General features: G+C 52.1%; 3 protein-coding genes across 3 annotated transcripts; 2 read left to right on the top strand and 1 right to left on the bottom strand.

The window, feature by feature from the left end:
• Positions 1-444: 444 nt before the first annotated feature.
• Positions 445-2,111, bottom strand: QC764_118400 (uncharacterized protein). Its single transcript, XM_062943102.1, has 3 exons — positions 1,431-2,111; positions 1,104-1,376; positions 445-1,038 (listed from the first exon to the last, which is right to left on the bottom strand). Exons 1-3 carry the CDS (start codon positions 1,677-1,679, stop codon positions 871-873), a joined length of 690 nt encoding a protein of 229 aa, XP_062806172.1. The 5' UTR covers positions 1,680-2,111; the 3' UTR covers positions 445-870.
• Positions 2,112-6,892: 4,781 nt separating this feature from the next.
• QC764_118418 (uncharacterized protein) lies at positions 6,893-8,047 on the top strand (the record flags this gene model as incomplete). The annotated part of the gene is made up of 4 exons (XM_062943104.1): positions 6,893-7,286; positions 7,342-7,384; positions 7,434-7,612; positions 7,677-8,047. The coding sequence occupies 4 exons, from the start codon at positions 6,893-6,895 to the stop codon at positions 8,045-8,047; spliced, it is 987 nt and encodes a 328-aa protein (XP_062806173.1).
• Positions 8,048-8,965: 918 nt separating this feature from the next.
• QC764_118410 (uncharacterized protein) lies at positions 8,966-10,819 on the top strand (the record flags this gene model as incomplete). Its single annotated transcript, XM_062943103.1, has 1 exon — positions 8,966-10,819. The coding sequence occupies one exon, from the start codon at positions 8,966-8,968 to the stop codon at positions 10,817-10,819; it is 1,854 nt and encodes a 617-aa protein (XP_062806174.1).
• Positions 10,820-11,197: the final 378 nt, after the last annotated feature.

Consider the following 11,197-nt stretch of genomic DNA (forward strand, 5'->3'; position numbering starts at 1 on the left):
TAAGGAGACACTAAACGAGAAAATGCCTTGGAATTCCACACCCATATCGGGCACTATCCCGCCCGATAAACATCTCGGCGGCAGAACCCAGTCGGGGTATGTCAATGACGACACATTGACAAAGCAGGCAGGTTTCCGCGTACTGGTAGTTATGTGTACACGTACAGGTTAGAGACGGAAGTTCACACAAACAAACCATGACATTCTTTAGACAAAAGCTTTCATCCAGCGGCCCTCGGATATGGTGATTGGCTGGTGGAGAGAATCAATTAAGGTGTATATCGGCTGTTTCCGTTTCATGATCAGTACTTTTGCTTCGGGATCTAAAGAGGAGAGTACCTTTGCAACGGGCGGACGGGGATTCGATTGCACGATGGATCCACCTCGTCGGGCTTTCGGGACCCGACTTCTTTGCACCAACTCCTGGGCATTGGTGATCGAAAGTTGCAGCGGTTCTTCCATCTGTCCTGGATCTCCGGTACAAGTGAGAACTTTATTTGCACCCGAACACTATTGGTGATCCAAACTACTACATAACCTGACTACAACTACAACTATGAGCGCCACTCCTGGCCGTCGGCATGTTCTCGGATCTCTCTAAGTATAAAACGTTCCATCTTCGAGGCGTTTGGTGCCTGGTTTTGTGAACGATCACTGGCAGGATATCCGGACACAATCCATGCCCCGATCTCCGCCCCTACAAGTGCGGCGCTAGGGAGGCTTGGCCGAGATTGGCCTTGCACCCGACGACACATCCTTCCTCTCTTATCTGTTTTAACCCATCACTGCCCGCCGAACCGTTTTGCTAGACGTTCGAGACGGTGGTGTCCGCGACTCTGAAACAGCGCGCAGTCAGGCATCATGCAAATGTCATCGAGCTGCCGACTGGGATTCAGAACCAGACCCGTGCCTCCGGCTGCGCTTTGCATACAGCAGCCCGCACACATTGCAAAGCGTTGCTGGCCCAGCAGGCCCTGTTCGCCATCGAGGGCTATCCATCACACCACACTTTTTGCAAGCTGTCATGCTGATGTCGCTCTGTCGGTTTCCTCGAGTCAGCATTCATCCTGAATCCACAAGGTAGAGGGACTGGCGACACTTACATCTCGTCTCCTCGACCGTTTCCGCCTCTTCGCATTTGACGGCTTGTCGTCTTCGTGCATCCATTCAAGGGTTTCGGTTGCCTTGCGGCTTTGGACGTTGATGTCGCCAACAGCATGGAGCAAACCCCATGATAGTTGGGTCATCGACACGAGGTCAATCTGTTTCGGCAGCGCATGGAGGACGAACGAATCGTCGGCTGGTGTCATCTGGGAAGCTCGGTATTGGCTGTATAATTCAGCGAAGCGAAGCAGTTCTTGTGCTCCTTGACGAATCTATGCTACATATCAATAAGAAGACCTGGCAACAGCTGCTCAGGATGGACGTACCCTCCAGAACCCCTTTTCCATACCATATGAAAAGGATTGGTCATGGGAAATTTCCGTGGCGATGGATAGCGCTGAGGAGTCGTCAGACAGTCTGCTTGTGCTCATAGGGCTATGAGTATGGAGATTATGGCCATAGTCTCGTTGGTCCGCCCCAGTTTCTTTTTCTAGAAGACTTGATGCACGAATTGGAAGCTCGTGGGTGGGTGCTGTATGGAATACTGGCCCGTCGAGTTCAAATGCCGACGCCATTGGAATGTTGAGGGCGGTTTCCACGACCCGGTGGCAGAATGTGTTAAAGGTGTATGTGCGATGTGCTCGATAAAGTCATGTATCCCCAAACGGCCCCCGTAAATGGTACTTTTTGGCTGGATATCGTGGCAGCTCTTTTGTGTAGACCACGGTGGCAAAGAAGGCGTTGCAAAATTCACGGGTATAAGGTCACAAAGCCGGGAGATCGACCCTGCCAGTGTAACAAGCACTACCGGCATCTTCCCGGAGACGACTGTCCGCAACCTGGCCAGGCCATTGGCGCGTGGCGACGGAGAGAGCGATGGGCTGAACCACTAGCATCAAGGTTCCAAACTTTCTCCAGAACGTGCCCAGCAGCCATCGCCATCACATCAGGCTCACTTCCAATTCCGCTGTGGCCATTCTTCTATTTTTCCTCGGACAGAATTGCTGCTTTTTTTGTTGGGTCAAATAGGGGCCTCGCCTTGGAGTAAAGTCGACTTTGATTGGATGAACGCACCCTGTTCAGACAATGTCAACATACGTCAGCCCCCTCCAGTTTGAGAGTCTGCTGGAATCTAGCTCGAATAGTCCTCAGGGAAGTGCCCCTGTTGGGTGATTCCACGCCTCCCTCTTCCATCATTGTCTAGAAGAGGTCCCATTGATTTTCGAGAAATTCATCGTCCTTGGGGTGTGATGAAACGATTTCAAGGGGAGACAACTTGAGAGAGATTGATGGGTCTACTTCAACCGCAGTCTGACAGGGCGACAGTGAAAGTTGCTCCTTGGAGTTCTGGTGAAAGAGCACAGAGGGATAGTCTGTCCAAGGAGCCCAGGGTGCACCCGCGCGGATGAGGACCTTGGCGAGATCGTAAACTTCGCATACAGACGTCGATGGCAAAGTTTTCTTCCAGTTTCTGATTTGCTCGGTATCCGTGGGGAGGTTCGTCAAATGATATATCCGTCGTTTTGGCGATACCCGCCAGTAAGGAGCTCAAAAGACGCACCTCGATTCTTTAGATACGTCTTTGATTTCGAGCTTGTAGAGCTGTTCGACGAGAATCGGGTGGTTCCCGCAAACGGTGAGTAGGTAACCTGGCCAAATCCAGCATGCTGAGCTTCTCAGCAATAATGCGGACCAGTTCCTAAAGCAGCTTGATGAGTCCGAACCTCCTGTTGGGCGTCATGATGGTCATCATTTTCCTCCTTAGAGATGAAAGTCGCAAGAAGAAGTCGGAGATACTGGATCAATGAGCTAGTCCCAGTCGACCAGTGTGGTGAATACCTAGACTGTTACTTGAATTTGAAATGGATGTTGAGCGCCAGAACTGAGGGAGAGCTTGTGGAACGAAAAAAAAAAATGAATGAATGAAACTCATGGAAAAGAAGAAGTAAATGGGTGTCGAGCGGAAGATCAGTTCCACCCTAAGATCTCAGTCGTCTGGTGGCCATTGCGATGAAAATGAAGGAAGAGCCGTCATTGCTACAGGAGCGTCGCCTCGAGAGTAAGCTCAGGCTGTGGCTCAGGATACACAGACCACTGCTGTTATTGACAGAATGTGAAAAGGATGGGGCCTATAAACCAACTGGAATGGGCCCTATTCACTTGCTGTAATTTGATGTATTTATAAGTGATAGCGTTGGCAGCAGGTCAAGTTTGCTGTCGGACCCTTCACCCACCTTTTCACCTTTTCTTTTCTTTTCATCGCCCTCTCGCAACCTTTTCTGCAACCCTTTCCTCAAGCTTTTACGTCCTTTTCTTCGATCTAGGTTTTCCTGACCTCTTTTTCGACCTTCTCCTCCACCTTCAAGTTTCCCTCGACGTTTTTCTCAACGTTTCTACCGACTTTTCATCTCGTTACCGACCAACCATTCTATGCAGAGCTCATGAGTTTCACATCTGGGACTTCTTCAAGTCTTGCCTATTTTCCTCACCATATATATCCTACACCATCCAAAAGAAAACTATGGGCGGACCGCCAGCCAAAAGGCGTAAGGTCTAGAACCCTTCCAGCCGCAATGATCACAAGTCACGGTGCCAGGGAGAGCATCTCGCCAGAGCCGACGACTACGCACACCCTCAATCGCATCAAGAAGCTACCCCCAGAACTCCTGCTCCAGATCAACGAGTCGCTTGAGTCGTACGCAAGGGCCGCGCTTGGCTTAACCAGCCGCACGATGCTGGCCAAAATCAGCTCACACTGCCTCTGCCTCTCAGGAAAGGACCTCTACAACCTGTTAGCCCTTGTTGAGAAACAGGGCATCTACCCAGACGACATTCTATGGCCCACATGCGTCAAAGTCCATTCGTCAATCTCACCCACGGCCCATGCATTGCGAGCCTGCGGAAAAGACATTTTCAAGCCAGCGTGGACAAGAGGAAGCGCAGAGCTCCCAGATCAGCCTCGGTTAGCTCCCAGCATCATCAAGCTCCGATGTGTCGTCGCTATCCCCTTCAACTTGGCGAGCGCAGTGATGCGCTCCCACAATCTCGGCATTCCGACCTCCTGTGGTCGTAGCCAACGACCTTGATTGCCAGTTCAACCGAATATCATCGTGTCCCAATAGATCTTTCGAGTGGAAGTTCGACACCAAATGCGCCTTTCGCGTCGGGAGAGTCACTGGCCCAGAAACCGGGTCAGAAGAATCACGCCTCTTAACGAAGCAAAGCACATACGTCTCCCCGGTCGTTGTGACAGCGGCTCACGGCTTGGAACGCGCTAGCATCGACCGCTTGCGACAACTTGAGGGCGAATTTAGCGGCGACACAGGAAGGTGCTCTTGCTGTTCTGCAATGCACCTCCAAAGAGACCATCTGGAATGTTTTTTCAAATCGAAAGTCCCGCTGAAATGAGCTGCCCGTGTTTCTGGGATGAAGAGAAAGATTGCAACCATTTTCATCAGTCCACCGGATGGAAAGAAGCCGTTTCCGCACACCATCGACACATGTGCTTCTTGTGGCTCTAACTGCTGGTTCAATGCCGAGGTGCCTCCCGACGGGCACAAGATGGTCTGCAAACTGGTTACATGAAAGGATCTCGGAGATTGCAGAACGTGGGATAATAGTGTTTAGGAGCTGGATGAAGATAACGACTGGGTAGTACGTGAGAACATCGAGATTCCCAGGGCTTACGAAGCCTATGAACGAGAGGCTGAGAAGGAGGAAGTGCAGGAGGAGACAGAGCAGTGATCAACAAGTTCAGGGAGAGGAGGATCTGGAGAGCTGTTCTGAGTATCCGATTCAGCCATTCAAATACTTATTTTTCAACAAGGCACCTTGCTTGATACACAGTATTCCGGACATGGGTCTCGATGGACACACCAGACAAACTGCCCATGGAGGAATGAAGGTCGCGTATCGACGTCACGAACTACGGCATCTCATAAAGATTGTCATGGGAAGATCAAGGGGAACAACGGCCCAGTGTTGTAGTCAAAACACGGAGCTTTTATGCGGCTAGACAACATTGCAATCCGTTGATAGCCTGCAATAGCTTTATTCGCCGACCCGTCAAAAGTACCCAGGTGCCTAGGAATCATCCTTCAGGACTTTCGGTGTGCAATGCCGATTATGTTTGCCCTTGATGTGATAAGATCAGCCATGTAATATCCACAACCAGGCATTCAAGCTGTCCAAATGCTATTGTCTTGTTGGACCGAATCGGTCAAGTCTTCGAGGTATACGCAAAAAATGGAAAGATGAAACTCAGCGCCGGACTTTGACTCCACGGCGGTATACGTTCACACCAAGTCCTCAATCTAGTCATGCCCTCCGCTGCTAACCTTGTTATGGTGTTTCTCCCGGCATACCTCGCATTTGCCTCTGACTAGGTAGAGGATCCTTTTCCATGTTCCGTCCCACGGCACGCCCTGGACAAAACAACTGCTATTGCCAGCTAGTAAAACACGTGGTGACTGTCAACTCACACCTTTTGAAATAGAAACCAGGCCTCTTGGCTATCCATTCAAGGCCTACTGACCATCCTTTTGGGCTTGTTGGCTCAGTATCTTTGAAAGAGTTCCGGTTGTTTTCTGAAGCGTGGTTCGGCATGTCAGCTTGTGCTGACTTACTCACCAGTCTCAGTGTGTTTATCCACAGCGTGCATGATTACGTACAAGCTACAGATATCACTGCAATAGTCGAACTAATTCTGCCGTGGGAGGCACTCATGCTTTCCACTAGCCGTTGCTAGCTCTATTTTGAGGGTTGAAACTCCGACCCCAGCATCATTCAGTCCACTGCTTTTTGCGTACCTTGAACCACATGACCACGAAAGCATGAGGTAGTGCTTCAGAATGACCGGTTCGAGGATGTGAGGTGATACGGAACAAATGCCGTCTAGCCGTCTGACATGAAGCATTTTGTCAAGGTTGACTGAACCCTTCCGGGAACGGTGATTTGAAAACTCCTAGAAACCAGGTAGAGTCCAGGGGTCAAACTTCCCGGTTGGGGCCAAAGCGCCAGCACTTGTCAGCACCATTGCCTCTTGGCATCCTTCTGACGCCCCGGGAAGTGCTCCTCTGGTGTGCACCAAGCTTTCTAATTACGACGGTATGGGCTTAATGCGCTGTATGTAAGGCTGACTTCCTGGCAGCCAATTGTCATAGCCGCTACCAAACTTCCGTACATACCTAGGTAGATGCCTAGATAGGTAGGTGTATTGGATGTCACTGAGGAACATTGGAGTGGGGGCCCATAGCAGTCAAGATCTTTCACCTCTGGTATCAACTGTTCTTGCTGCCATCCATGTGTTCAAGAACATGTCAGAGTATACTCGACGGCGTGGAGGCATACGTACGTGAATGGCGAACTAAATCTCCGACCCCTTGGTGATACAGTAAGAACAGGGAGCATGTAGCACGTCTGCGTACACTTATACAGAGCCCTGTAAGGTATAGTTGGGTAACATCAAAGGATCCGACTTGTCATCCTCAGTCCTTGTTGCCGAACCTTACAGGTGCTGATCACCGGGGTAGGAAGCCATCGTGAGTGGTTAGCTACAAGTCACTAGGGTCTCCGTATTCGTGATGCCTTGGTGAAAGTCCAACCATGCACACACATAACCACTTAGACAGGAATGGCATACAGCACACCTCCACCATGATCGATCGGACGATAAATAGGAGCGCCATCCCGCCATACCCATCGTCTCAATCGCTCACCATCCAGCCTTCACTCAGCCCTTCCCGTCATATCTTACACTCTTCGCCTCCAGAAACAAGTCTCCATCACGATGGCCCCATCCAAGTCCCAGTTGCTGACTTCAGCTACCGCCGCGCTCCTGGCCAGCCAGGGTGCTTTGGGCCAGCAGCTCACCAAGCCGATCCTCAACCCTGAGTACGACCTCGGTGCCATGTCCCAGGCATTCTTGCCCCATCTCATTGCACCGGCCGCGACAAGCATCAACAAATGGCCCTGGGGGAAGCTTCCTGCATTCTGCAAATCCGAATCCATCCACGAGGGCTTTTCCGCCTACGACATGGAGGTCTATGAGGTTACCTTTGCGGACTGTAGCCAGCCTTGGTACATGTGCCGCCACAACGGGTCGACAATGTCGGTGGGCGGTATGATCAACGCGTTTGGGTCCCTTCCTGTGGGAACCAGAGACTTCATCCGTCATATTGTTGGTGAGTTTCTGGTGGTTTTGGCAGCCGAATAGGAATAACTCTGACATCTGAATAGTCTTCCCCGATTTCATGACACCCGGTGTTGCTGCTCACGCCAAGTAAGCTCCTCTCTGTCTCTTCAACGTACAGGACTGACAAAGGTCAAAGATCTGGATCGGGTGATCTCATGTTTGGTCACAACTACCTCGACACCAGTCTCTGGATCCACGAATCAGGCCACATCTTCGACCGCCAGCATGGTGGAAACGGCGACTATTCCGCCACCTCTGCCTGGCTCAACGCCTACAACTCCGACTCGCATCTTCCCACCGGCTATGCCAACACCAGTAAGCCATGCCCGTTACTGTCTTTGGAAAGTTCTGAGAACGAGTGTACTGATTGAAACCACAGACCAAGCCGAGAACTTTGCCGAACATGTTATTCTGGCCACATACGACAACGTCGTGCCCGGTGGTCTGGCCGGCATTCCCGCGCCCACCCCCAACCACCAGGCTGTCCAAAACCAGTACACCAATGTCAAGAATCTCCTGGGCAACAAGATCCGCAAGGTCACTGGCGCGACCTGCAATCGCCAGCCCACCCCCCTGATCGGCATTACCAGCCCTGTTGTCTGCATGGGACCTGATGCTTTGGCTCAGGGTGCTTGTGTCGGTACACCCAACATGAAGAGGGATGAGAACGGCCATGACGCTCTCATTGCCGCTGCCGAGAAGGAGCCTGGCATCTATGAGCCCGCGAGCCGCTGGACCGAGTCGGCTTAATTGTTGTTGTTGTTGTTGTTGGTGGCTGGGATGGGAGGGGTTTGAAGTGTGTGAACAGACTGCAGTTGATAGCTTAACCACCGGGTGGGTGACATGGTGGGATGGTGTTTGTCAATTGAATCAATCAAATCTGTTGGATGACTTGTTATGTTTGCCTTTCTTGGTGGTGAGCCATGTTGCGGCCCAGGTGCGATAAGTTTGAACCTTGCGGTGTGCTGGCTGAGCTTGCGAAAAATGAAGGCTTTGGAGCACCGAGGCAGTCATAGATGCTGGCTTTGGAAAAAGCAGAAGCAGCTCTGGCCAGGCGGCGTGGGCAGATGACAGACATATTATCAGCTCTGGATGGGAGGAGTGATATGAGATTCATCAACGGGCAATGCTGCTTGTTCTTCTTGCATAATGACCGCATACCTTGCTCTCTGCAAATACCTCAACGAGAACTAAAATATTCACATGTGAGCTGCGTTCCAAAGTCCCAACAAACCCAATTCCCGCCCACCTCGGTAATCTATCTCCTGGGGAAATCACTGCGATATTGGTGGTGGCCAAGTCGACCCAGCCCTATGGGCGGAATGGGCTCTGCCTTATCACGGCCCTTGGATGCATGGGTTGAATTTGTTGTCCGGTTATCCTCTTCTCATCTTTGTCCTCTTGTTTGCTCATGTGCTAACTGGATGTAGTTAGGCACTCATCAGCCCTGTGCACGGGGATAGCCGACGCCATCATGAGGGTGTCACAGCCAAGACTGCTGCGGCCTCCAAACACACCTTTGTCCGATTGGGCAAGGCGTCCTGTGATGTAGCTATGGCGCGTGTCATAAGAACCATGGGTTGCGGCTGGGATTTCAAGTCGACGACATTGCGGACCTGATCTTCGGGTTTTGTCAGTTGCCTTTCTGAGAGGCATTGCAGCTGTTCAATGCCCATGATGAGCGACAAACCCAAGCCAGCCGAGCTGCTGAGTGCGGCAGCAGTTGAATCCCAGTCAACAACTCAGCCAGCAACTGGTTTGCCACATGAATCGCAAACAATCAAACCAACAGAAGCAGGAAAAGAACCACCAACCGAGCCATCAGCAGTGCCATCACCAGCGCCATCAACCGAGCCACCAGCCTACACTGACAATCCCTACATCACCCATGGAAATACCAACACTCAAGCTCCCACAGGGGAGATCGACTTCCCCATTCTAGATCCCGGGACTGCCCGTCTCAGAATCGAAAACCAGAGCCTCTACGCCATGGATCTTGAGCACCAAAACCTCCACGCCCTTCTCGACCGCTTCCTCGTAGACCCAGGCTTCTCCCCCGACGCCCCCCTCCCAACTTACACCCCACTCGACTCTGCCTTCATCCCCTCCTTCCTCACCCACCTCCCCTCCCTCTCCACCCTCCTCTCCCTCCCCCTGACAACCTACCCCTCCCCCCCCTACCCCTACTACTCCTCCCGCGACCGGCGCACCATCCACCCCTCCCGCACCAGCTCCCCCTTGGCCGCCTTGGAAGACGAGGACCTCAGACGCCGATACCACACCCTCCAACAGCAAATCATCTCCACCTTCTTCCACGCCATCGCCCACGGCAAAAACACCGAGCTCGTCACCCAGTTTGTCAAGTCCGGTTTCATCTCCCCCGACTGTCCCAACGCGCTGGGCGCAACCCCCCTCGTGGCGGCCATCGAGGCCGGAAACGGGCAGATGGTCTGTCACTTGATCTCCCTCGGTGCGCAGGTCAACGGGTACGGGACGCTACCCTCCGGCAGCCTCCGCGGCAAGGGAAAGCACGGGGGCTTGATGCTCGAGCGGACACCGCTCATGGTGGCCGCGAAGAATGGGAACCTGGCGTTGGTGAAGCTGTTGGTGGAGGATTTTGGGGCGGACGACGGGGTGATTGCTCCGGACGGGCAGCTAGCCCTGCGGCTGGCGGCGGAGGGGGGGCATAGGGAGGTGGTCGAGTACCTGCCGACGAGAAGGGGGGGCGCGTGGAGGAGGTGGAAGACGCATCACAGTGTTGCTGTGGAGAGAGTCAGAAAAGCAGGGAGGAAGATTGTGAGGTTTGTGTGGTTTTTTGTGTGGGATCTGCCGAGGTTTCTGGCTTGGAGTGTGCCGAAGCATACGATCATCAGACCGGCGGTGAAGACGGTGAAGTATTGCTGGGAGAACAAGGGGAGGTTCGGGGGGTGGGCGAAGAGGCAGGTGAAGGAGTTTCCCGGGAGAGTGAAGAGGGCGGGCAAGGGGGTTTGGGAGGGTGTGAAGAAGTTGCCGAGGGGGGTTTGGGAGGTGATGAAGGAAATTCCGGGAGTGATGAAGAGTTTGGGGAAGTTTATCTGGAAGATTGTCAAAAAGATTCCGGAGGTGATGAAGAATCTGTGTATTTGGATATGGACGACGATGAAGAGGATGGGGGTGGCAGTGGGGAACGTATTTTTGAGGGTGGTGTCGGTTCTTCATACGGCTGTGGCAGCTGTGCTGGGTTATTTTAGGAGTATTTCTTTGAAGGATGTATGGAATGGGATCAAGGCTGTCTTTCGGGCTGTTTTTGTCGGATTGCCAGAGGCAATTTGTAAGGCAGTTGTTGGCTTGGGCAAGTGTGTGGGTATAAGTATTGTCGCCTTGTTTGGGCTCACAGGGCAGGTGCTGGTTTTCCTGTTTGAAGCCCTCTGCTGGGTGGCCGCATACATCCCGAATCAGCTTGGAAAGATCGTCAGCGCGATATGGGCGTCGATCTCTAAGGGATACTATGAGATCATGGTGTGGATCAACCCGAAGCATTGAGTCTGGTATCATGAATCTCGAGAGTGGGAGGACGGTGGTTATGGACCATAGATACATACCCTTTTTATTTTGCAAAGATTTTTTTGAGCCTCATGTATCATATCACGCCTCTCATTGTGTTAATCAGCCCCTATCTCGTTCGCGTCACCTCCAAATCAAAAGTATCAACCCTCTTGTAAACAAAAGCCAACCAACGCCATGGGTATCTGTATGTGGGTATCATTTAATGCAACCGAAACCAATGCAACCCACAGATCCCCTGTGTTATTCCTATATTCCCCCAAATCCAAACGCAGTCTAGGAACCCTCCTCATCATTCAAATCAGCCCAGTCCAGCCCTGGATAGTATGCCAAATCCACCAGCTCATGCTCACTTCC

This window comes from Podospora pseudoanserina, chromosome 1, assembly GCF_035222485.1.
Source record: "Podospora pseudoanserina strain CBS 124.78 chromosome 1, whole genome shotgun sequence".
NCBI lineage: Eukaryota > Fungi > Ascomycota > Sordariomycetes > Sordariales > Podosporaceae > Podospora > Podospora pseudoanserina.

Coding starts and splice junctions, on each gene's coding strand:
- QC764_118400 (XM_062943102.1), bottom strand. CDS start 1,679: ATGGCGTCGGCATTTGAACTCGACGGGCCAGTATTCCATACAGCACCC. Junction 1,377..1,430: donor TGGAAAAGGGGTTCTGGAGG/GTACGTCCATCC, acceptor TATGTAGCATAG/ATTCGTCAAGGAGCACAAGA. Junction 1,039..1,103: donor AACGGTCGAGGAGACGAGAT/GTAAGTGTCGCC, acceptor GGAAACCGACAG/AGCGACATCAGCATGACAGC.